This window comes from Podarcis tiliguerta (assembly GCF_965153285.1).
Source record: "Podarcis tiliguerta genome assembly, chromosome: 9".
NCBI classification, from domain to species: domain Eukaryota; kingdom Metazoa; phylum Chordata; class Lepidosauria; order Squamata; family Lacertidae; genus Podarcis; species Podarcis tiliguerta.
In genome coordinates this window covers 55,460,595-55,487,448 of record NC_139542.1, presented here as the reverse complement: position 1 = coordinate 55,487,448, position 26,854 = coordinate 55,460,595, and the positions used below count along the sequence as shown (strand labels likewise).

Genomic DNA, 26,854 nt, shown 5'->3' with positions numbered 1-26,854 from the left:
CAAGCATACTGCCTACCTGCCACAAATAATAGTACAGTGGTGCCTCGCAAGACGAAAAGAATCCGTTCCGTGAGTCTCTTCATCTAGCGGTTTTTTCGTCTTGCGAAGCAAGCCCATTAGCGGATTAGCGCTATTAGCGGATTAGCGGATTAGCGGCTATTAAAGGTTTAAGGGATTAGCGGATTAGCTGCTAAAAGGCTATTAGCAGCTTAGTGCCTAAGAAAAAGGGGGTGGGGAGCGGAAAAAAACCCCAGGAATCACAATACATTTTCGTCTTGCGAAGCAAGCCCATAGAGAAATTCGTCCTGCGAAGCACCTCCAAAACGGAAAACCCTTTCGTCTAGCGGGTTTTCCTTCTTGCGGGGCACCACTGTACTATAATAACTCAAATATGCATTCAGGGAATATTTGAATATTGATTCTCCACCCCTCCCTCCTCATAGGTTTACTCAAATTGGGATGTTCTACCATAAATAGATTTTGGTGTATTGCCTAGTCCTGGATAGTAGGGAAGAGGCTGTCTTCAGATGATGGGTGTTCATTCCTATGTTCCATCTCAGAATAAGAGAGAAGCAAGGAAAAGGCATCACTCCTGTTTCACACTGTGTGTATTGGATGGTGTGTGAAATCACAATGAAGGAGTAGCCGAATAGCCCCATATACAGATTAGCAGAAGTCAGGCAACTGCCCATTTACTGTGAGGGCTATTATCTCCTGAGAGCATGGAATATTTCAAAATACAAGGCAAACAGGGCAAACAGGTCTGCAATGTGTTAAATGTGTTTAAAACAGCAACACATACTTTGAGATCTTTCATGGTATAGTATCAAATGATTAAACGCATAACTGCGCACTGCAATTAAGTGGCATGCTGTGTGTATAAGTTGTAATTTGAATGCCTTTGTTTTTAAAGCATAAATTAGCTCTGCACCGCTCTTACCAGTTAAATCTGCTCAGACGATACAGAATCTGACATCTAATTCTTGTAAATGTTAAGTACGCTGAGAGGAAATGGTCACAGACTGCAATGCTATTTGCAAGTTTCTTTTTCTCTGTATTGACAGCACTTCCTCCAAATTTACCTTTTAGATGGTTTGTCTAACTAACCCTGAAAAGTTGGAAGTTGTTATGTCCAGTCCAGTCGTAAGCCAGTAAAGTTGAAGCTTTTAATTCTAAACAAATATCCCAGCTTTCAGAATTTTGGAATGCTAAAGTTACCCATTCCTACTCTGATAAAAGAGAAATTGGATGGGTTTTTTAAGTTCAGCATTAGAAGAAATAAGAATGGACGATGCAATGTTGTTTACTTTTCCAACTGATATATGCAAAGAAAAACCCATCTCTTAAAAAAAGCAATGTAAAAGCAGTCAAGTCTTGTCTGAACTGGAAGAGCATACTAAGTGCACCAGATATTTTGGAAGTTAATTATCCTTAATTATTCGCTTTATCTGGCTAGGCTAGACACTTAATTGTGTGAAATAAAATTAACAAACATCTTAAAAGGCCAAAACTGCATAACTTTTTAAAAAGAAGCCAACCATTAACACATCTCAGCTAAACTAAATATGAAGTATTGTCCTTACAGCCTTCGTTTCCCTTTGCCCATGTTTCTCCCACTGCCTCCTCTTTTCCTTCATCTTTACCCACTGCAGCCTCTTCTTTACATTGGCAGTGTCTTGCTTCTCCTCTTCCTTTCAATCCTGTTCATCTACATATACAGTACATTTACAGATATGTTCGTTTCAAAATGCACCCAGCTGAAAGATGTATTTCTATATGGGTGAATTGGGGCGGGCAGGGATATAATTACAACATCTCCCTCTGCTCTAGATCAGTTTTGGATCTGTATTATTATTGTTTTGATTATTAATTTCACACACACACACACACACACACACAGAGCATAACAGGCGCAGGAAGCTTTGGGCAGCATCCTCATTCATACCTATAGTCATTCCAATCCTTCCCATGTCTGGAATGCATGGCTGTCATTGCCCATTGCTCTGGGCCTTTCAAGTATGGATGTTTCCCAATGTTGCTTTCCCTCCCCGATGAGTCAAATCCACATTTTAGTGATGAATCCATGTAGCTCCGGGAATAGCAATGTTCTCAAGGCTAGCTCTCTGAGCCTCGGTTCTGAAATGAAAATTGCCTTGTCTCTCAGAGTTGTCCTTAGGGTGTGACTACGACAGACATGTAAACTACTTGGCAGAATAGATCAGCAGCATTGTATAGGCTGGGTGGTGACCTTTCCATGAGTTTAATTTAAAGATCATTCCTCCCATGCGAAGGTGTGAGTGCCATCTTATAGTCATGGGAAGGTCTTCAAGAATGCAGAACCATTATCAGCTTGTATTTTGTAAAGTTAATAGGATTTTTATTTTATTTTTAACCCTCTGTGCTTTGTTGGTCAGGAGGACCCACTAAATTTCATTGTGAGGCTAGATTCAGAAATGTTGTTTACAAAGGTGAAAATGAGTAGTACTCACCCTATGGTAAATGATGGCCTATTTTCCTTGTTCTGGGCGTTTTGTTGTTCTTTCATTGGAAACCTGGGTTTTAATAGAATTTCTCACCAATTATATTTCTCTTATATGCATACCTTATGGATTGCTTCAAGCCGTATTTTAGCAGCATATGCAGTTGGCAAGTTTAAAAAATAAGATATGTAGCACTGCAGTTCTGAACGCATTAAATGCTTGGCCAGATGCCAGTGACCTCTCAGTGAACTGTCTATCCTCATGTAGCACAGTTACTTCTAAGCATTAATTTATTACACTTGTCACTAGTCTCTGAATGGTTAACAGGCATCAGGTTTGGCTGGTTGACTTTTTCAGGCAAAAGTTGATGGAATTTGACAGTATCTCATCTGTCACTTTGCTTTTTAAATTCTTCAGATTTTGGGATGTGTGGGTGATAGGACAGGCAATTCCAATGAGCAACACTCATACCAAATTTGAAAAGTCTGCTTATTCATAGAGTTAATTCATAGTGTTGTAGCTGTGTTCCCTTCCCAGTTTGTTTTTCAGATATTTGTTCATTGAGAGCATCAACAGATGGGGTGCGGCAGGGGAAAATAGATGGCAAATTGTAAGAAACCAAAGGAATGGTCTTGTTTGTGTCCAGGTCTTGCTTAATAGATTCTCCTTACCAGAAGCAAGAGGTTATATATATATATATATATATGCAGGTTTTGGTGTCCTCGGGTGTCTTCCCGTGTAAAAGTTGGGGTGTCAGACGGGAAGACACCCGAGGACACCAAAACCTGCATTCCTGTACCCGTGAAAATCTACGAAAGCATATATATATATATATATATATATATATATATATATAAAACCCCTCTTTACACCCTGTTTACACTGGTCTGATCTTCCAAATATTTCACTTTACTGATGAGTTTTATATTATGTCCTTACATAGGCAAAGTAATCCATAAATCTCTTGTGCAGCATTGATAAGTAGCCTTGCTCTAGCAGACTGTAGCATTGAATGTAGCCCAAAACATTATTCTTGTTTCATACCTGTTTTTTTTTTAATCTAAATGCAAGTTTATGTAGAATTATATGCATCTAATTGATGACAATCATCTGATCAACTACTTGGTTTTTTTATTACTTGGATGATAGCCTTGCGACTTAGACAAGAGGAAATCTCTTGCACTTATTATCGACTCATTTCATACATCCAAGGACACTATGTCACCTCATTTATGCTAAGTAACCAGAATTTTTTCAGAAGCAGGAGCTGGTAGCTCTGATTAGCTTGATTGACCCTTATTTTCATTTCCATTAAATCCCAAAGAACATGGACATAGCCCTATTTCTTTTTGGCGTGGTTTCAGCTTTTCTTGAGCCAGGGTGATGCAGCCTTCCTTGAATAGAGGATTTTGAAGGGCAGCAAAGATCAACTATTGCTACCACTATGGGAGGTGCATTTTGGATTTTCAACCCCTGAAGTGTATGCCACACTATCACTTCAGCCCACAGGTGGTCTGAATGTTCCTCCAAACAGACCGAAAACCCTTCATAGCACACCAAAGAACCCTGACATAATAGGGAGAAGCAGGAAACCTGCTCCCAGCCACCCACTTCTCTACATGTGTGTGTGTGTGGAGGGGATTTGTCTATTTTGTATAGTCATGTGAGCTACTATATTCAGTAGTCAAGAAACAGGTTTAACTTCTCATCTGTTCTTTGTTTGAACTTGGCTTTAATGTGATGTCATCATTTAAATTGTCAATGAAACATAGACTTCAAACTGGTTCAGTTTTTTTCGTGGGAATATTTGCATTTGTAACTAAGTCTGTCAGGAGTGAGAGATAATATCAGTGAGTATCAAGATGGAAAACTTTCAGGAATAATTTTATTTTCTTAAGAATAATAATTGCTTGAAGCGCTTCATTCAAAGGTGTGTTATGCATTTTTATGCTGCCATGCCCACTGGTTTTGAAATGGAACAATTGCTGGACCTTCTACTTGAAAAAGCAATGAGGTCACAATACTATATTAGTGATGCCTCTGTTGTTGTGGCAACTATTGATGTCATCACCTTTGTCTTTAATCCTTTAACCTAATACTGAGAGAAAGATTGAGGTGGGCTCATTGTTTCCTAAACATGGGCTTTTAATTAAAAGATGGCTGGAAAACCGTTCAAACATAAATGCAACTTCCTTGAAATAGCGTTTTAAGAATGTATAACAACTTTACCCCCAGAGAACATGGGTTTGCTTGTTCTCTTGAAAATACACTCGTCAGATCTGTAAAATACAACATTAATTGTCCATGAATTTATTGGGCCATTCAGAGTTCATCTTGCCTATTACGTTAATACTTTTTGCACAACTCATGGGTTGCAAACTGGTAAAATTCTTTAAGGCCTACGTTGGATTAGATCGATCTGTGCCTCTGAACTTAATATCCGGCCACAAGAAAGAGGTGGTAAGTTTGTTGCAATAACTGCATTTTGGTTTAAATACAAATCTTTTAAATAGTAATTCTAAACCTGGCAACTTTTACGAGGCAAATATTATTCCTCCACATGTTCCTACCTAGGTTTCGTTACCATGGAAAATAACAAACAACAATCTTTGACTTTCATGCATGGAAAGATCCCCCCCCCCCTCCTGCAAACCCCACAAAGATCATTGGTTAATACAGGGGTATCTTGTTCTTTTGGAGACACACAGGGCTATAACCTCCCTCCACAGTGAGATGGAAAAAACTTTAAAAATGCCTCTCCATCACTGGAGTCAAAATCTGTATCTTGTCGCATCATGTCTTTCTCTCCTATAATGCAGATGTAAACCATTTTGAGGTTTCTTGAAATGTAAAGTGGTGTACAAGGTAAATTTATAAATAAATGCTATCTTTCTACTCAAGAATAATGGCTCCTAGCCATTTATCTGTGGAACCATAAGAGGTAAATAATTATAGAATGTCTTCAGTTCTGTCCAGAGGACTTCCTGCTTGCTAGTTTTACACAGTTTACTACTTCTTGACAGGATTTGGGGAGAGCTAGCTGTCAGGCTCCAGGGATTCAGCTCTCCCCACTTTGGCTGTAGATAAGCAGGACAAAGCGAAGAGTCCCTTACCATTTAAAGAGTCAATTATTATTATTATTATTATTATTATTATTAATTATTATTATTATTTTATTTGTACCCCTCCCTGCCTGGCCAAAGCCGGGCTCAGAGCGGCTAACATGATATAAATAACACAGTGTGCATAAAAACAAGCAATCAATTGATTAAAATGTATTCCAAAATTAATTCAAATAAGTTAAAGTTAAAACTGGACAAATGACAATCCTCAGGTTAAAATTGAAAGCGGTTAATACTCGCCAGGACCAACTGTTTCCACTGATATTTTAAGGACCTGTGAGCGGGCTCCTTTGTGCTTGTTCTTATACAAAGAGAAAAAGAGAAAATGAGTCGGACTGAACCCTGACCAAAGGCCTGGCGGAACAGCTCCATTTTGCAGGCCCTGCGGAAGGATGTCAAATCTCACAGGGCCCTTGTTTCTTGTGAGAGAGTGTTCCACCAGGCCGGGGCCACAGCCAAAAAGGCCCTGGCTCTGGTCGAGGCCAGTCTAATGATCACAGCAAAAGAACAAAGCATCCATTCTCAGAGTAAAGGTGTTCCCAATTAAGGATTCCTCCCACTCCCCCCCCGTCACTTCTGCCTTACAACCTGATCTCGCAACCACCGTGCTTTTTGTGTAGCCACCTTATCTGCTCTACGTGACCTTGGACTGATATGCTGAATACTTTCCAGCGAGAGAGAGAGTCTGTTAACTCTCTCTCTCTCCCAGTTCTTCTTCTCCTAGCTGTTCACCACCCAGTTCTTCCCAACTTTTGTCTTCTGAACTATGTCCCTTTGTGAACCACTATTCCAAATCTATACTATCCCAATACTCCTGGGCAGCTTCAGGAGCAGAGAGAGGGGGAGGCTCCCACCATTCCTCATCAGAGCAGTACTCCTTAGCCTGGTCTGACATCAGCTATTTCTTGCCCATGATTACACAGGGAACTCCAAAGAGCTAGGCTGCTTGCAGGAGACGAGGGGGTGTTGTGTTCCCAGGGATGTGGGAGGACTGAGAAAGAAGAGGAAGAGAAGACACATGGGATTTGGGATTACAGGCATAGAGGGTGTGGAATGCATGTAAGTGGAAAGTACTATGATATTTTTACAAAACATCCTGTTACAGTGGAAGCTTGGGTTGCAGACGTAATCCGTGACGGAGGCACGTCCGCAACCCGCAGCGTTCGTAACCTGCAGCGCCACGTCTGCGCACGTGCGTGATGCAATTTGGCACTTCTGCGCATGTCTTCTTTGGCACTTTTGCGCATACCCTTTCTGGTACTTCCAAGTTTCCCGCGGTCCGAATCCTGAAAACACGCAACCCGAAGCGTCTGTAACTTGAGGTACCACTGTATAAGTACATTTCAAACGCAGTAACCTCTTGTAGTTGTTGCACAGACATACAGCTATTTTATGGCAGGGATCTGAATCATCATCATCATCAGCAGCAGCAGCAACGATGAACTAGGTCTGAACCATAATGAGATGTTGTATTTTCAGAACACCCTTTTACAAAACGCAAAACCGTTGGCATGGGGAAAAGGGTTGGGAGACAAGGCAACCCAACAGATGGCTCTCTTGCACAGGATATAGTTCATTTTGGATGTCAATGGTGGTCCTTCCTAGTGTATTACTTAGACAGGGGTGCTTATTTGGCTGTACTTCCCTGTGTAAGGGAGTGATGGTCTGGTTGCTGTAGAAACAGGAACAATTTCCCCCTCCTCAGTAGCTCCCTCGTTTGGGTAACACAGAGTTGAAACAAATCCACAAAAGAGAGGAAGGTAGATTTTGTCTACTGATTTTTGGTACCATCTTCAATTGTGGCTTTTACAATTAAAATAGTACCTCACAAGAAGCACTTTGGTAAACTGCTGGTCATTCTCTCCCCCCCCCCCAACTATGACAGCCAAGGAAATAGTAATGTCTTCCCATGATTAGCAGTGTACATGACCTATTTTATTGATTGGAAATGTTTGCACATCTTTCAGTTTTCTGGAAATGGCTGATGCTGCATTCTTGATAATTAATTCTTGCCTTCACAGATGAGCAGGCCCTCTGCTTTCATCGTATGGTCACACCGTTACTGTCAAATGAGTAGTTTTTAAAAGTGGGAGAAGGAAATAAAGTAAAAATGCACCGGGGGGGGGGGACGTGATCTAGTTGGGGGATCCCTGGAGAATATTATGAAACCTACTTCTATGTTTTAATTCCAGATTTAAATTTCCTCTTCTATATTATCCTTTGGAATTTTGGCGAATCACTAATGTTTAGCCACAGTTCTGCCAAATGCAAACTTGTGATCTGCAGAATTTTGAGGCCAGATCTGAAGTATTATAGAATACTGAAATTAATGGAGCACTGTATAATGGAAATTTGAAATAGAATTCCCTTCGCTCCCTAAATAGGCTTCAGTTTGAATTTAGTGCAATAACCTTTGATGTGCTTCATGAAAAAGAAATACACCACAGCAGCAACTCAAAAACAACAACTGAACAATTTATGCATTCAGCTTGTTTCCAGCAGCAATACTGTGTGCTCATTTTTCATCAGTCCATGTTTTGCACACTAATATAAATGTGTGTACTGGGAAAAAATTGAGAATAAGCCTAAACAGGTTTTCAAGACAGTTCTATGAGCTTGAGGTGGCTTTAGGACTACCCTTGTTTTTGTTTTGTTTTCCAAATAATACCCACCCCCTTTAAAAAAAAACTTGTAATACAGTCGTACCTCAAACAAAATGCATTCTGGGAGTCCGTTTGACTCCCGAAACCGTTTGAAAACCAAGGCGCGTCCTGCAGCCAATCGGAAGCCGCACCGGACGTTCGGCTTCCGAAAATCATTCGAAAACCGGAACACTTACTTCTGGGTTTCGATTGGTTCGGGAGCCAAGGCATTTGAGATCCAAGGTACGACTGTACAGTGTGTGTGTGTGTGTGTGTGTGTGTGTGTGTGTCAGTGTCAGCTCTCAAAGAGAATTGTTTGCCTGTGTGGACTGGAGGACATTCAGTTGATAGGATGACTCCTTCCACTGGGCTGGATGGGCAAGATCTCCCCAAGCCTTTCAGAACCTCCTTCAGCCATCCCACCTTTGGTCAGAGTAGGATGATGTTTTTTTCTCTGTGAAGAAATAATTACCGTATTTAGTGCTTTCCCCCCATTTTGTCAGCCTTCAGAGAATTTTTGGGGGGGGGTTGGGGGGGGGCTTAGCAAAATTGCTTGCATGAGTTTAAGCTAATCTTTGGATCCTAGTCTTTAGCATCACTCGAAGCTTCCACAAGTCTTTCTGTGGGCCATGCCCCTTTTCTAGCCCAGTAAAAGTTTGTGTTGTGTGTGTGTCTGTCCTGATTGTGGCCGCTTACCTGGACATCTTCCCTTTCGCTTCTATTTTATTAAAGTATTTTAGCCAGATTTGTTTTCTGTAGCTCATACTGGCAAAAATAATTGGTTCCGTGCAAGAGAACCATCTTAAATTTTGTATATCCAAGTTATTGACCTTCTAGATACTGGGCTGTTCATGTGATTCGCTTAACAGTAATGCTTTCTTTCCACCTAATGGGTGGATCCATAGTTATTGCCCTCAGATTTCTAAGAACAATGTCCTAATTGTTGGTCTTACCGATGGCTAGTAGGAGTGGCTGGTCACTAATCGGGTTATCAGATAAGTGGATTTTTCTCATTTGTGAGTTTTAAACCAATTTGCAGTTGGAATGAATGTCCTGAATGTAACAAATGTATTCTCAAGGTGGGGCTTTCTCTTGTCTGTCTGCAGCAGGGCAGTTCTTGCTCTTTGAATTAAAACTACCATAGTCCTTTGTATATGTGCAACATAAAGAATTTAATTCTACTCAGTAATAAAAAATATTTTCCATGCGTCCCTGTTTTATATACAGTATAGAATTTAGAGTATGCAAAATGCTAAAGAGGCCTTTCCTTCTACAACCAAAACTTACCTGTGAATTTGTCAGTGATATTCCTGGTTTAAGATTGGTCATGCACTTGGGGAATGGAGGAAGAGAGAACTCACAGCCAAAGGAATGGAGAAGAATTCACAGCCAAATTTTTGAGCCTAGCGCAGACTTGACTAAATGGCATTACAAGTTTTGTAATATAAATGATAATCTGTAGTTTTTAAGGTAGCAGAGAGCCATGCTGGTATGTTAGGGAAACGACTGAAAACTAACATTAGGGCAATACAGTGGTACCTTGGGTTAAGAACTTAATTCGTTCTGGAGATCAGTTCTTAACCTGAAACTGTTCTTAACCTGAGGTACCACTTTAGCTAATTGGGCCTCCTGCTGCCGCCGCACGATTTCTGTTCTCATCCTGAAGCAAAGTTCTTAACCCGAGGTACTATTTCTGGGTTAGCGGAGTCTGTAACCTGAAGCGTCTGTAACCCGAGGTACCACTGTAGCTTTGTGAGGTCGGCCATCTGTCATGGATGCTTTAGTCGAGATTTCTGCACTGCAGAGGGTTGGACTAGATGACCATCGGGAGTCCCTTCCAATTCCTTGATTCTATGAGAAGCATCACGTTGGTGTTGTGGTTAGATTGTTGGCTCTGGAAGACCAGGGTTTAAATCCCCACTTACCTGTGAACTTCGCTTGTCAACTTTGAGCTGTTTAATATGTCTCAGCCTAACATACCCCAAAGGATTGTTGTGAGAATAAAATAGGGGAGAACCATTTTTGCCACCTTGAGTGTTTTGGAGGAAATATGAGACTTGGAAGTTCGAAAACATTATGTTTTAAGCTGGTTTTTATAAAGTAATACGCAGGTGTATGAGTTCCCCATAACTTTTCAGGCTAGATGTCAACGCCACCCTACAAAAGGTGGGTGGCTGGTGTGTTATTCATCAGTGATGTGATTTTTAAAAAAAATAGTGTTTTATTTTTGAATGAATTTTTTGAAAGCTAAAAATGAGTGAATGGGTGCCGTTTCCCCCCAGCAAATATAAAGATAGATTTGGTTCTAGGCTTTAGCCTTTGGGTATGGACTCGCCAGGGTTTACTCAGGCCAGTTACTAAGTAATCTGTAAAATGGGAATAATAGCAAGTGGTCTAAATCATAAAAGAGTGCTTGTGAGGGCAATCACGAAAGCGATGCTGAAATATTAATGAATATATAGCTTCATCAAATGTAACAGGAAAAAGATGGAAGCAATCCCCTTGCCCCCACTGTTAAAAACCGTATTGTAAGCTCCTTGGGAGCAGAGATTTGACTATCCTGTAGAAGCACCAGGTTCGCTGAAGAAGCTACATAAAAAATGATAGCATAGTCGTACTGGCAAGGTCTGTACCTTCTCTCGGCTCCTTACAATTCATGCCATGTTTTCTTCTTCTATAAATTAAGAGTGAAAGCCTGGAATAACTAATTCAGAAAAGCTAAAAATAAGATCCATTATCCATAGAGGTAGTCGGGATTTCTGTGCTCTTTCCTTCCCTCCACCCTTCACTGTAGCAGCTGATATTTGAGTAAGTGGCAATCGATCTTTGTAATGTCTGGTTCTCATTTTTCAAAAAACGAAAGGGCTGTGGCTTTAAGTAATCACTGGCTGCCTGTGCCAAGTGCAGAAGCTGCAGTGTCTGCTTCTGTGTTGGGGGGAGAGACCAGTAGAAGAAGTACGGTAACTGCAAAGCACAATGAAGCCGAGCTGAGGCAGTGTCCAAAGGAGCGCTACCTAGCTGTGAGTTAAGCGTGGGCCGACCAGTTTGGTTTGCGGTAGTCCCTGCCACCTGTACATGCCTGCTACGTGGATGTGGTTGGGCAGAGAACCTGAACGATGGGCTGCTCCAGCAGCAGAATGTGCCTGTATTCTCAGTGTGCTGCAAAAGAGGTAATTGGCATTTGCGCTGTAGGGGCTCTCCTGGAATAACAAGGATTTTAAAAGCAGCGGCTTGCTGCAAGCAAGGTGAAAAATGGTTCCAGCAGCTGGAGGGAAGGAAGGCAGGCTGGATCTGACGACCTCTGCAATGTTCTGCTCTCCACAGCAGTTGCTGCATCTTGGAAGCAGATAGCATACTGAAATGCTCGCACAGCGTAGATTTGTTATGTGGGTGCTGTTTGGTGCTTTAGTCGGAACTCTTTACTGGGGTGTCCAGAAACTTCTTTTAATACAGGGTTTGGCAAGTGGGAGTGGAAAGAAAAGTAGTGAAGTATAGATTGCAGGCTAACTTTGCGCTAACAGCAGAAGCACTTTGAACTCTTAAAGATGACTGTAATTTTGGTGTTTTGTGCAAAACCTTGACAGGCACAGCAGCTTGCAGCTGCCGTTTAAATTTTGCAATGAGGCTTTATCAGTTTGTACTAGCAGGCTAAGAGTATTCTGTGCCGAAGCTTATGTTTACCTTTGTTACAAAGTACATTACACGTATTGTTTATCCCTAACGATGTTCTCGCAGTTATGGGTTGGAGGCAAACATCATGCATCCTGGAAGGTTACTTGAATGCTACTTAATACACACTGTTTATTTAATCCTTAGCACCCCCACCCTTCTTAACTTGCAAACTAAAGTTTTGTTAACTTTAAAGTAAATTGTGTACTTAACTAAAACCCCACCGAAGATTACTTTAGCCATTGGCAGAGTTCTTATTGCAAGTTACGTACTTCCTTAACTCAGGGGGCCATCTGTGTTTTTCTAACATTATGAAGCTGTTGTCCTGGATGATTCATATCTTGGCTTCACTTTCCTGTTTCTTGTCATTCTACAGATAGCATGCAAGTTAAGCATTGGCAAATGTTGTATTTTCTGCTTGGAGTGTTCACTAACATTCCATGTGCCTCTGTGTTGTTTTTTCTCCTCAGAGGGAGGAAGTGGTAAAACAACGTAAAGAGCTGTCGATAGAACTTGTCAATCTTCGCGGAGAGTTAGGTAAGTACAGGCTTCTGTGCTGTCCTTTGCATTTTTTTAAAAAATACCCTTAAATCAATGCAGCGGCAAAACTGATTTTAAGACACATAGTATTGAACCAGAACAATCTAATCCCCTGACTGTATTCATATGTTTGTGCTCTGCATTTCTCTGGAGTGTTGTCTGCCTGACCCTTGGGTTCATCGAATTCCTGGCACCAACTTGACTAAGCCTACCAGAGCAGCCTCCTGGAAACATGTGTCTAATGGTCAAAACATTTACTGGGGGTGTCTTTTCAGCATAGATTTTGTTGTTTGCCTAAATGGTTTTGCAGACATTTATCCCGCATTTTGCCAGTAAGCAAACCAACTGTAAAAGTGTGCTATATCTTACTCATTGCCATGTGTCATGCCGGGCTCTGGTAGACAACAGGTCTGAAATGAACTTGGGTGCAGATTAATTGTCACTTACAGTAATCAGATTAAATGCTGCAAGGCAGCATAGCAGATGACCGTAATGCTAAAATGGTGAGAGATGGGGTATGGCTTAAATTGGCCAAATGAGAGTTGCCTCTTAAAAACTTTAGAATCCTTGACTTTTTGATAGAGAGATTGCTGTGATAGGAAGAGATGTGTGCTATTTGTCCATTTTGCTTCTGGCAATAATAATAATAATAATAATACTAAATAATATATATATGCATGCACTGCCCATCTGACTTGGCTGCCCCAGCCACTCTGGGTGCTTTCCAGCAAATTAAAGCCCATTGGATAGCCCTAGGTATAATGCAATGATTTGGCCTCCATTTCTCTTGTAATGTGGAGGCAAGTCTGGCCTACCTTACAGATTTGTTGTAAAAAAAAATCAATCAGATGATGAATGTGGAGCACTTAATGAAAGTGCTATCTATATAAATAGTGTATTTGATGGATTGAATCTGTGCCTGTGAAATGTGGTTGAAGTATATACCCTTCGTTTAATTCAGAGATACTTAAGCCTTTTTTATTATGAGAATAATTACTTGTCACATTCTTAAAGCAAGGTGAATGTTTTAAGTGGTGGTTTTCAGAAGAAATCTTTGTGTATCACACATTAGAGTTAGAAATGCCCACTTAGCTTTCAGTTTGCATTTGAAAAATGCTTCAATCATAACAGGCCTTAAAATATTTGGGCCTATTCTTAAGGGCTTTGTGGCCTACTGCGATTTTATCTGCTGGAAGCTTACAATACGTTAGGCGAAGAGCCCTTTTTTGTTTGGCACCGTGGATGTCTTTGAAAGGTTTTTGTGTAAAACCATGTGCATAAGCTTAATTTCTTAAACTGGTTACTTTCCAAATGGGAGCTCTGCTGCTCTGCAATGATGCACTAGGGAGAGTGAAATGCTCCTTGCGCTAAGTATTTCACACACATGAAGTAACTTCATATTGGGTAAGCAGAATGATAATGTGTGCAAATGCTATTGATCTTCTCAGTTCTTTCTCTCCCCCCCCCTCCCAATTTTTAATATGAAGTCTTTACAGAAGTCAGAATAGCTATAAACACTTAACAACTTGGGCAAGGCTAGATTATGACATAGAGTGGGGATTTTTGTGAGCAAACTCTGTTCCACTTTTGAAAGAACTGGTGCTAGGAAACTAGGGAATACATGGGAAGCAGGAATAGGGGGAGAACATGTTTGGGGATTTTAAAATATAAAACTGTAGGGGAAGCAAGTTGTCATTGATTCACCTACTTCTGGCGTCATTGAAAGGAGAGGTACAGTAACAATGCTCTTAAGATATTATGGCCTTAGGTGAAACTGAGCTCTTTGAATGATGACCACATAGAGTACTTGTGCAAATCTGATTAGTTAGACTGCTTTCAGATTATCAGTGTACTAGCTTTGGTTTGGATAAATTTAGGAAGTAAGAGGGTATTTTTCAAAGAAAGAAATAATATTCCAAAATAGCATATACAGCATAAACACAGTTAAATACTATAGCATGCTCGCTCTCTCGAGCGAGAGAGCTATATATATCAAAAATAACCATGTGTGATAAGTCAGAAGTCCGGTTTCAAACATGGGTGCAATAAAGGTTGGCCATTAAAAGATTGTGTGTGTGTGTGTGTGTGTGTGTGTGTGTGTGTGTGAAGCATCAGTTAAAATACCAGGAAAAAAGTAGCTGTGGACAAATAAAAAGACACAACAATAGGCATCAACAAAGATGCCAAGCAAACTTCCTGTGCAACTTTTATAATAGTCTTCTGTAGTTTAATTTTATATAAAATTTCTGGAAATTTAGATGAGCATTTGCAGAAGGCAAACCACCTGAAAGCTCTGGGAGAAAAAACCTTTAGCTTTTTAAAAGCATTTTAAGATGTGGGACTTGAATCAAATGTTATGGGTCTAGAACTTACCTAGAAACAAGAAGCTGTCTTAAACTAACAGGCAGCGACTCTCCAGGATTCCAGTGAGGAAGACTGAAGCTGAAACGTCTGCCTGCAAAACCTGTGTTTTCTCACAGAATCAGGGTCCTATCCCTGAATACTATAGGGCTGGAGGAAAGGAAGAAACTCCCCATGTGTCATCAAAGATGGTATTCTGTTGAAGAGGGCTGTGGCTGTGCTTCCCTAAAAGAAGTCCTGTGAGCATGTGCTTGCAAAACCATTTTATTTACATAGAGCATCACTGCATTTCTGTCTTCAGTAACCGCTTCTGCAGCCTATGAGAAATTGGAGAAAGGTAGACATGAACTACAAGCAGCTTACGAAGGATTTGTGCAGCAGCTGAACCAGCAACACCAAAGAGATTTGTCTGAACTGGAAGAAAGGCTGAAGCAGTTCTACACAACAGAATGCCAAAAACTACAGAGCATCTGTATCGAAGAAGCTGAAAAATACAAAGCACAGCTCCAAGAACAGGTAGGCAGGATGGAAGTTGGGCTGAAATGCATCTGCTTAATTTCTTAAGTACAACCTCCTTTATTCAGACATAAAAATTGGCAAAGGAAATAACCCTTGGTCATGATGAATTAAGCAAAGGTCTGTTTCATTAGATGTATGGAGTGTCATCCTGAACTGGCAGCTCTGTGTATATGCAGGTATGTGGTTAGAGGGGGAGGAGGAAGGAATTGAGAGGTGTAAGGTTGAAGGGAAACAAAATGCAGAAAGAATGAACAGTAATAATTATATAAAATAAAAATAGCCACAGTAGGAATTAACAAGGCTGTGGTGGTTGATATCGCAAACGTCCTGGCACACGGTAAGCGAAATATGTTGTTGTTCCTCAGGTCGACAACTTGAATATTACACATGAAAACTTTAAGCTAGAGCTTGAAACCAGTCATACGGAAAGGATAGATGAGCTGAAGAAGAACCACGAATTGTCCTTTACAGGTAAATTGCATAGCTTATCTGCTTTGATAGTACCAAACACATTGCATTATTGCTGTGAGAGAGGAAGAGTTTCTTTGCTGTGCTGCTAAATACATTTATTGTTTATAATCCTGGCAGTGTGACAAGAGGTCAGTCCCTTATTAAAACTTCCCTGCCAAAATAACCATGAAAACCCACACTATGCAGGTATTGTAAAGAAGTTAGGCGAATACACTTGTGCAATGTTAAGACTCTAAACATTTTTCAGAGCTCAAGAATGCCCAGGAATTAGAAAGAAGGACACTTGAAGAATCTCTCCAAGAAAAACAACAACTACTAGAGGTCTGGAATTTCTCTTTTGCTTACTAAGCCAGAGGCAACTGTAACATTGCTAGATTTAGATGCCACCACAGTGTCAAAGTCAACATGTACCTTGTATTTGTAGAACATCCTGGAACATAGCTGTCAAGCGTCCCTTATTTGGCGGGACAGTCCCTTATCCCAGCGCCATGTCCCGCTGCTGTCCCTTATTGATGATGTCCCTTAAATTTCCCGGGTTTCAAAGGAAGCAGCTCCTCTCTCTCTCTCCCTGCTGGTCAGGGAGGAGGGAGGCTCCAACTGTGTTGCTTGGCTGCGTTGCTCACCCAGTAAGGAGTCTAAGAACGACTGGGGGGTGGAGTTTGCATGCCTTGTGCTGATCAAATCGGCCGCATTCCCTGGGGACTCGCCTTTGCTCAGCACTTCCCAGCGGAGAGGTGACAGTGGTTTTCCTTGAGGCTTGAGGCTTTGTTTGGCTGCTGGCTGGGCTTTCTGCCTTTGGCTCGGAGGGGCTCAGAAGTTGAACATACCTGTGCCCGGAAAATCCTTTATTTTGGCTGCTGATCCCTTATTTTTGAGCCTGCTGGCCCCTTATTTTCAAATCTGTAAGTTGACAGCTATGTCCTGGAACTGTTGCCATAGGGCTGGCCCACCCCACCCCACCCATGAGGCCTCAGGCAGCAGGAGCTACAGGGGCAGCAGATTCCAATATAAAGGAGATCTTTATTCCCCTTGTTCCTGATGTAGATCTTCACTCACTCCTTCTTCCCTGGTCAGGAGGGGAGTGCCAGGTATCAAAATGTCTTGGGCCAGCCCAGAGTAGCCACAGGTACCTTCAACTTGATCTAAAACTACATACTGGTACAAGTTTGTGGGTGCTGGACATTTCTAAATTCCTTGATTCAGTAAGTGTTCAGTAAGGAATTTAATTAAGTTCTGGGGTATTAACACTTGGGAGCTAGGCCTGTGTGTGTATTAAGCTGTGTGCTAGACACTTCTAAATCCCCTGGAATCAGCAAATTTCAAAAGCCAATTAAGACCCATGTGTATTAGACCTGTGTGCTAGACACATCTGATCCTTTGGAATCAACAAGTGTTAAAAGCTAAACAAGCCAGGCTAGCTTCCTGTGTGAGGTGATAGCCTAAGGGATGAGCCATTTAGACAATGAGCAGAACCTTTCCCTCAACTGATAAAGCCAGGGTTTAGAGTAAGAAGCTAGGAGTTGTGACCGAGACACAAAACAGCAGGCAGAGCATGATGGCTGTTTGAACCCAAAGCTATGTTTGGGGTATTGATGCTGTGCATTCCATTATAGGCTCAAGTTGCATATATTTGTACATAAACCATATAGCATAAAAACACCACAATCTCCGCTGTGTCTCGTTTTCTAAAAGGATACACAGACCACCCCTGGGAACCTCAAACTGCTCAGAGTTTGGGGGTGGTGTGCAACAGTACATATTTCTGGTTATCCCTTAGAAACCATGGGATAAGCAATGCAACTCCCGATTCTTTATAAAACATGCATTTTATTTTTATATTTTTGCTTAGACAAATTCCTTGGCCAGGACAGCTATGCTTTGGAGCATTACTTCTCTAAACTCTGGCCTACTGTTTGTGTTAAGGATCTCTGCAACTTCTAATTTCTCACACTGGGGTTTTCTATTTAGCGTACTTGATAGCAATTTCCTAAAATGTTACCTGGCTTTATAGCAGAGGTTCAGGTCTTAAGTTTGGGGTGTTTTTTGTTTGTTTTTAATCTTTTAGAAAAAGATTAGTGAATTACAGAGTGAAAATGATTCCCTGAATGAAAAGCTTAAGTTGGAAGAGCAAAAACGTACAGCCAAAGAAAAAACAAATATTGTAAGTACTGACTTGCTTTTATAATCCTCTAGAAATAGCCTTTTTTTGTGGGAGGGAAGGGGAAGGCTGGGATCTGCTGGGTGAAGGGGAGCTTGGAAAAATAATGTATCCTCTCCTTCCACGAGTGAAGGATGCCAATCAAAAACCTTTGTGCTCATGCAAAGGGACCAATTAGGCATCGCATTGTCTTATCTCAATTTCCGTGCTGTGGCTTCACTGTCAATGTTCCAAACATGAATAGCAGTTACGAATGTTGTGGCTTAAACTGATGAATGGCTGCTTGGCCAGGTGTGTTGCACTAGGAGCAGTGCAGTCTTGGTTTTAAGAGAATGAGGACGGTTCAAGTGCATCCCTGGTGTAAAAAGGTTGACAGATCCTAGTGTCATGTGCGCTTAATTGCCATCACACTGCATATGTGGGGTATGTGTGTAATTAAAATACACATACTTGCTGTGTTTTTGTATGTGTGTGTATACAGTACATCCACATAGCTTAGCTGGTTTTCTATTTTTAGCTGTGTTTTTTTTAAACGACATCCAGCCCTATGATTCCTGGATAGGAAGGAAGATACTATGAGCCTTTGAACCAGGTGTATTACATTTTTTCTTCTGGGTCTACAAATCAGAGTAGTGGTGCATTTTCTGCAGGTTGAGTTACTGTAGTTTTAAGTTGGAAGATCTGGTGTGGGTGTGTGCAGAAGACGAAAAAGCATTGTCTTTCTCCTTAAACCCCAAAGTTGACAGATGTTTATAGTCTTGCCTGCACCTGGACCTATGTTATCTGTTCCTATGTTTTTGGCTGTTGCTGTGCTTTGTTTGAGCTACATTAGATTATCATATTATCTTAGCTCTTGAGTTTACTTTTGCTACTGGTCATTGTTATCAAGATGCAAGGAAGATCTTGCTTGACATGAGGAAAGCACTGGTGCAATTAGATGCATACATACTACAGTGGTGCCTCGCAAGACGAAATTAATTCGTCCTGCGAGTTTTTTCGTCTTGTGAATTTTTTCGTGTTCCGAAGCACCACTGTGTATTGACGGTTTCCCATAGGAATGCATTGGCGGTTAAAAAAAAAAGGCGCAAGACGTTTCGTCTTGTGAAGCAAGCCCATAGGGAAATCCGTCTTGCGTAGCAACTCAGAAAACGAAAAACTCTTTCGTCTTGCGAATTTTTCGTCTTCCGAGGCATTCGTCTTGCGAGGTACCACTGTAATTTGGTAGTGGGGTTTTTTGTTAGAATTATCCCTAGGCAATATGGAACTGAGTAATGTGTGCACCAAAATCTTATTTGTTTTCTGGAAATACTAATTTATCAATATTGTATCTGGCATTTCTCAATAACAAATTTAATTACCTGAATCAGTATTACTTGTAAATTAAAAACACAGTGCTTGCATGCACCCCTAGTTAGAACCAGAATCTATATCAGCTGCTTTTTTTCAAGATCGGATCTCCATAATTTTCAAATATAAAACAATTCTGGATAAATTTCAACAGACAGGTGTGTGTGTACATTTTCATTACAAGATGATTTTCTATGGTTTCATGGTTGAAGCCCATTTGAAGTTTTTATCGTTATAGGTATATTTTACCTTGGGATAGATATCCTTATGTGTGGTTTAAAAATACAGCAATATACCAGAAAGTGACCACCTTTATCACTTTTTACAGCAATAAAATAATTTCACAAGAGCTGTAAATGCATTTAGAGCATTGAAATTTTTTAGATGTACCTTGGTGTGTGTGTGATAAATGCTTTCCCCTGCTTGGCTAAGGAAATCTGTAACAAGTCAATATTTACAGTCATAACTTAAAATATGTTTGCTATGCATGGCAACCTTGAGGGGCCTCCATTAACTTTGCATGTCATTTTGCAGAAAAACCCTCAGCTTATGTATCTGGAACAAGAACTGGAAAGTTTGAAAGCAGTGCTGGAGATCAAAAATGAGAAGCTACATCAACAAGATATCAAATTGTTGAAGATGGAAAAACTGGTGAGCTTTTTCTTGGAGTGCTAGGCCTCCAAAAGCTGGATTTGTGCTGATAATGCAAAAGTAGACACTGTAGCAATAAATTCAAGTTACAGAGGAGTTAAAAAGGAGTAAAACTGAAAAGAGGAACCATAATACTCCTCTGTGGAGCTAACGTAAATTAATTAGCTTTAGCTAAATAAGTTTCCACCTATGAACTTTTGCAGTCCATCATTCTCTCCGTCTCAGCCCATCCCATCTGTCATATAAAGACAGTACATCACGAACTTTTGTAAGGGTTACGGAAATATATGGGGCCCTTTGCACACTTAAAATACTGAACATTTAAAACATTCTGTATAAATCCAGGTACATGGTATAACAATTCTGCTCTGTTGGTATGGAAAGAGAATGTAAATTGAGGGTGTTTATGCAAACTTCTGTTTCTCTGATTAATATTTGCTGGAGTAATGCAGATGCAGAGCAGAATAAGCAATATTCTGAGCAGTGACCCCATACAGGAAACTCTGAGAATGGTGGTTTCAGAGACAGAGAGATGCGTGCCTCCCTCTTTTACATGCTTTTTAAAGTGTGACAAATTCTGGAAACCTTTCGCTCTGCCAGAGGCAGGAGGAGCCAGCAGGGTGTGTCATCTAAATGGCAGCAGTAAGGCTGGGCAAACATCATAATAATCGGGGACATTGAGATCCCAGGACAGTGGGTGCCATTGTTTCTGAGATGATATACTGGTCTCAGAGCACATGTAAATAAGTAAGTTAGGCCTCTCGTCTCCAAAGCGCACAGAGGAACAGATTATAAATCCAAGGGACAGGGAGCAGAGCTAAGTAGTATTTATAATTTCAGAGACTTTTATACTGCCCTTGATCATTAATTCCACAGCATTTAATTCTTAAACCTAAACACAATACACTGGCCATAAATCCAGATCGTGCAGCCAAAAACATAAGGATGCTGAACAGAAGAAACTGGAAGACTCTGGTCAACTCTCCCATTTTTCTTTCAATTATAAGGTGCTTCTTACTAGTTTTAACAAGACAGACTAGATTAGTGCAGGGTAAAGGAGGCATTTTACAAGTTTGTAGTAGATAATTTATGCTTGAGCTCTGGAGCTGTAATAGCAAGTTTTTTAAATAATAATAATAATAATGTTTGTGGTAGATTTTGAGATTTTATTTTATAAATTGACACAATAGGACAACCTGGCTTCATCTAAAATAAATTGGCCTCTCCCCCTCCCCACCACACATTAAATTTGCACATTTGTTCAAGGTGGAGAACAATGCAGCCTTAGTGGAGAAAATGAGAAAACTTCAGCAGGAGAATGAAGAATTAAAAGCCCGGATGGACAAACACATGGAGCTTTCCAGGTAACTCTAAAATACTTGTTCGAGTTGCTCTTGTAGTTTAACAGCTGCCATAGCTCTGTTTGGGGGGGGGTGGATTTAGAAAGTAGAGAACTCAAGTGAAATTGTATATACTGCAAATTACCTCAAGCCTATTGCAGGTGGGGCGTGCCTGCAGTAAAAGGAACAAAAGCACAGTCCACACAGCATTTGAATGTGGACTTACCTAGTTAGCACAATTTCTTAATAGTTTCAGAGGGGCTTGCCTAAGAACAGTTTTCAAGAGATTCTGCTTCATTACTTAATGTACAAACAGCTTTGGAGAGCCACTGCATAGAGAATCAGTACTACTTGGTCAATGGCTGAGGTTCTGTGTCCCTGCAGAAGAGAAAGCAGCCTCCTTAAGCTCTTTATATTTAAACTATGCTGGATTTGTGAAAGTACTTGCTCAGACTGCTTATGTTTGGAGTTAGACTATTAGTCCTTGGTGGTAACTTTTTCTGAATCGTGGAAGAGTTTAGCTTTTAAAAAGGAGGATCAGATAACTACTCTTTCCCCTTTTGCTGTTTCTTGTGCCTTCAAGAAGTTTGCTCTCCACTCCTTGCAGCAGGAAGCTCAGTCCCTACTGTTAAATCCTATGCAAGGAAAGTGGCTTGGCTTTGCCCTTTTGTAGGATTATGGGGCTACCATCTCTTAAGGGGAAAGATGTAGAGCAGGCAAGCTCTGCAGTTTGTTACTCTGTCCACAGAGTTTCCTTGCACCACAAGCAGCTGACTGGCAAACCACAATATGGTCACGTGATCATCCCCCCTCTAGCTCGAGGTTGAGTGCTGACAGGACTGGAGCCACAACAAAACCACTAAGGAGGAAGCAAGTTACCGTATTTTTCGCACCATAGGGCGCACCGGACCATAGGGCGCACCTAGTTTTGGGAGGCGGAAAACAAGAAAAAAATATTCTGAACCCCAGAAGCCAGAAGAGCAAGAGGGATCTGGCTTCTGGGGTAACCGTGCCAAGCCTCTTCAGGGCAGCGGGATGAAGGCTCCCCCTGCCCAAAGAGACTGCGCAGGGCTAAAGCAGAAGCCAGGACAGACGCGTCGCTGAAAGGGCACTGTGCCTTCTCTCTCTCTGCGCAGCGCCCCTCCTTCACAGGAAAGGCGCTGAGCAGAGAGGGAGAAGGCACAGCGCCCTTCAGCGAAGCTGGAGAAGGAACAGAAGGAGACCCTTCTGTTCCTCCTCAGGCTTCGCTGGACAGGCGCGTCGCTGCCAAGCGGGAGGAGGAACAGAAAGAGTCCCTTCTGTTCCTCCTCCGGCTTCGCACGACAGGCGCGTGGCTCAAGGGGCGCTACGCCTTCTCTCTCTCTGCGCAGTGCCTCTCCTTCACAGGAGAGGCGGTGCGCAGAAAGGGAGAAGGCGCAGCGCCCTTCAGCGAAGCTGGAGGAGGAACAGAAGGAGACCCTTCTGTTCCTCCTCCGGCTTCCAGGACCGGCGCGTCGCCGCGGAGCCAAGGCGCACCTAGTTTTTTTGGGGGGAAATAAAGGGGAAAAAAAATTATTTCCCCCCCAGGCGCGGGGCTGGGGCGGGGGAAGCTCGAGCTTCCCCCGACCCCAGCCCACAGAACAGGCAACTCTCCGCAAGCCGTGGGAGCCCAGCGGCGGGCTCCCGCGCCTTGCCGAGAGCTACCCAAGCGCGCCGGGGCTTTGGGATAAGAGGCAGCTCTGCGCAAGCCGGGGGAGCCCGGGGGGGGGGACTCCCGCAGGCTCCCAGGGCTTGCAGATAGCTTCCTGAAGCCTGGAGAGGGAGAGGGGTCAGTGCGCACAGACCACTCTCGCTCTCCAGGCTTCAGCGAAAGCCTGCATTCGCTCCACAGGACGCACACACATTTCCCCTTCATTTTTGGAGGGGGAAAATTGCGTCCTATAGAGCAAAAAATACGGTACCTGCACACACGAGTGAACTCTCAGGTGCGCAGAAATACAAAACGTTAACAAAAGTGACCAAAAAGCAACCTCCAAACAGCCCAGGGAAACTGCCCTTAAGAACCACAGAATTCTAATTGCTGGATGGGAGAAAAAACAACATCAGAGATTAGGAGAGCTGTGCTGCAATCCTCATCACCACCAATCATTGGCTATGTTGGCTGGGACTGGTGGGAGATTAAATTCAGCAACCATGTCTGTTAACTCTGGGGAAGGCTGTAGCTACCTGAAATCCTGAACAGAAACACCTTTGGGGAAAGAGGGTACACTTGCAGCGTATTGTTGCTAGTCCAACCTAGACAGTAACCGTCTGCTTTCTCTCTCTCTCTCTCTCTCTCTCATAATAGGCAACTTTCCACCGAACAGGCAGTTTTGCAAGAGTCTCTGGAGAAAGAATCAAAGGTAAATAAGCGCTTGTCAATGGAAAATGAAGAACTTCTGTGGAAGCTACACAATGGAGACCTGTGCAGCCCAAGAAAACTGTCCCCCAGTACTCCACCAATGCCTTTTCAGTCGCCAAGGAATTCAGGCTCCTTCTCCAGCCCAACAGTGTCGCCTAGATGACACCACTGAACGAAGAGACACTCTCCATACAGGCATTTCATTTTTGGTCTGCAGAACTAAAAAACATGGATCGAGGGAGCAAAGAGCTATATTAGCTGCGCGTGATTGAAATATAACTGGAAATGACTGTCATGAGAAATGGCTGTAACATAATGGGAGTTCATGGCTAGAACTCGAAACAGTGCATCTCCTTATTAAAGAATACAAAAAGACTTCAGTGATAACTTCTCTGAACATTGTTGCACAAAGCACTTAAAAGAGCAAGGAAAGTCTTGTTCGGTTTTTTGCCTTTTTTCACCTAACTCTAGGGAGAAAAAAATATGCTCAGGGGCTTATAAATAAAAGATCACAACCTTTAATACGTTCCTTATTATAGACACCTTGAGACGCCGAGTGTGGCATGAGTGAATTGGATGTATCACACGGTGAGTGTGTTATGTGTGTGTGATGCAGCCACCTTTGCTATGTATATTATAAAGGACGAAAGCTGAAGAATAAAGTGACATGTACTTCATAAATAAAATATTGCCATTATGCATGTTTCATCATAGATTTTTCCCTTCTCTGGGACTAAGGAAAAGCTGCCGCTTGTGCTCTATGTTTTTCCTTATCTCTCTGCTTCAGTTTAGTCAAAGGATGAGATTTTTATTTGATTTTTGTCATTGTCTGCATAAATTCTAGTGGAATTTACGACGAGACCGATAACCTCTCATACCACAAAATATCATTCAAAATATTTTTAAGCTTCCCCTAGGCAACTATATAAGAACAGGGTTTCTTTTCTCACCTAGTTAAATGTTCTTCCCACTCCTTTTTTTAGATATCTGGTGGTAGATAGTTCAGACATGCAGCCCTTTCCAGGGTGACAACAGCTGTGGAGAATAATGGTCTGATTTGACTTGAGATCACAGGATTTCACACTAAAGGAAATATATATATATATATATATATATATATATATATATATATATATATATATATATTCAGATGCTATTATTAGGATAGAACAGTAGGATTGGTTGTGTTCACATAATGTACTAAGCCAAACAGCGAATGTGCAGGCTCCCAGAGAGGAGCTGAATAGCTAGAAGCTCCTCCCTAAGAGCCCATATGTTCATTTAGTTTTGCCTAGCCAAGGGTTCGGCTTAGCATGTTGTATGGACACAGCCATTGTGTGCAGCTGCCAGTAGCACTTCCTTGCATTGCGAAGAACAAATATCCCGAACTGATAACTTGTCGATGTGCACTTTAACCAACTGGCTGCAAGACTCTGCATTCCCCCATTTCATTTAGCATGAGATTTTCAGGAATCAGAAAAAACAAAAACTGATTATTTTGCTGACATGATAGGTTGAAGATGTTTGTGTCATAGGCAACATTCAGTGCAGCATTACAAATCTGAAGATGACTCACTGCATGTCCGCTCCTGTTAATGACCTGTTCATTCTTGTATGTACAAACGCATTTTTTATTATGGTTAAACACTATCTCTGCTATCAGATCTAGATGGGACTGTTAAGTGCTATGGCTTGGTTATGTAATCATCACTCACACATCCAAGACGCACTGGTACCGTCATTGCTGTTGAATAATCAACTTGTTAATCAAAGCCTGATGAAATCATAGGGTTGTAGCTGTTATGACAGTTGTACAAGTGAGAGACTCCCACTTTTGCAACTGGGCTTGCCCATCCTCTCCTTTCCACTGCTGCCCCCCAGTACCCTCAATCTGCTTGAGGGTTGGAGGCACTCTGGAGCAGATTTTCTGGGGGCACAGAGGGATGCAGGGTACAGGAGTGGAAAGGGAAGGCATGTTGCACAAGTGAAGACTGACCCACGCATGCAATGACAGCATTGGATTCAACCCATAGTGGTTTGTAGCAAAGATGTTGACAATTTGAGAGCTAGGTCTTGAGATATCCTTGTCCCCTTCCATAAAACCGAAGGAGCACTGGGAAAAACGTTAATAAACTTGGAAAACAAAGTATCAAACCAAATGTTTTGTTTAGGGTGCAGAAACATTGGCTTCAACAGCAGAAGGTTTTAGTTATTACTGACTGAAATATTACTCTGTAATATGAAAAATTCAAGGATGAATTATTTTAATTTTACATTGTGTAAAGTGTGCCTCCCCTGTGAAGCATTTTGCCTGCCCAAACCCATTTATGGCACTGTTATGTAGCTAGAGATATCAGCACTTCTAAATTAACTGTGGTTCAGAGATTGATTTATATAACTATGAAAATCCGCTATAGGCTGAAACTTGGCTTAAAAGTATGACTTGGAGCAATTTATTTCTTTGGCAAGGTCATATTTGATTATATGTACTTGAGTGTTGAAAATTAAAATAAATTTTTTTTACTGGTTCAAGACTCTTGCCTGTTTAGACATAAAAGCAAAAATACTGAGGCTAAAGAGATAATTTTACAGTTATAAGCATAACATCCACATTCTGAGCCATTTATACAGAAGAGGCTTCTGTTTTAGATGACCTTGCACACAGTAATAATAAGATTGAATAAGCTGCCACAGAAAGTGGTGGTTTGTCGAATCATCCAGCATTATGTATTGCTCAAAACTTACAGCTGCATTAGAGGATGAAACTTAATTTATTAAAAGATGTTGTTTTTGTTTCCCTTCTACAGAGGCTGGATGAGTGCTTAATTCTAAATGCAGTTACCAATAGAAATGATTTGAATTCAATTTGAATTCTACACTTGCTTAGAATTCTTTTAGTGCTTGGTGTGATCAGCAGAAGACCTTCACACTGAACACTAAAACTGGATCCTTCTACTATGTAAACAGCTGAGTAACATGCAGTAAGTCATGTCCCCTATACAGTGGTACCTCGGGTTACATACGCTTCAGGTTACAGACTCCACTAACCCAGAAATAGTGCTTCGGGTTAAGAACTTTGCTTCAGGATGAGAACAGAAATCGTGCTCCAGCGGTGCGGCAGAAGCAGGAGGCCCCATTAGCTAAAGTGGTGCTTCAGGTTAACAGTTTCAGGCT

General features: G+C 41.5%; 1 protein-coding gene and 1 long non-coding RNA gene across 10 annotated transcripts in view; one reads left to right on the top strand and one right to left on the bottom strand.

The window, feature by feature from the left end:
* Window positions 1–26,212, top strand: part of MTUS1 (microtubule associated scaffold protein 1) — a 102,288-nt gene extending 76,076 nt beyond the window's left edge. For all 9 annotated transcript variants that reach the window (XM_083458019.1, XM_083458024.1, XM_083458022.1 and 6 more), the window contains 8 exons: window positions 12,384–12,450; window positions 15,116–15,330; window positions 15,699–15,804; window positions 16,052–16,125; window positions 17,870–17,965; window positions 19,844–19,960; window positions 21,227–21,324; window positions 23,627–26,212. In XM_083458019.1, coding sequence (XP_083314145.1) covers window positions 12,384–12,450; window positions 15,116–15,330; window positions 15,699–15,804; window positions 16,052–16,125; window positions 17,870–17,965; window positions 19,844–19,960; window positions 21,227–21,324; window positions 23,627–23,843 — 990 coding nt within the window. In that variant the 3' untranslated portion in view covers window positions 23,844–26,212. The remainder of the gene's footprint in view (window positions 1–12,383; window positions 12,451–15,115; window positions 15,331–15,698; window positions 15,805–16,051; window positions 16,126–17,869; window positions 17,966–19,843; window positions 19,961–21,226; window positions 21,325–23,626) is intronic.
* LOC310685713 lies at window positions 15,063–21,519 on the bottom strand. The gene is made up of 2 exons (XR_014515417.1): window positions 19,172–21,519; window positions 15,063–18,910 (listed from the first exon to the last, which is right to left on the bottom strand). It is a non-coding gene; the product is annotated as an uncharacterized lncRNA (long non-coding RNA).
* Window positions 26,213–26,854: the final 642 nt, after the last annotated feature.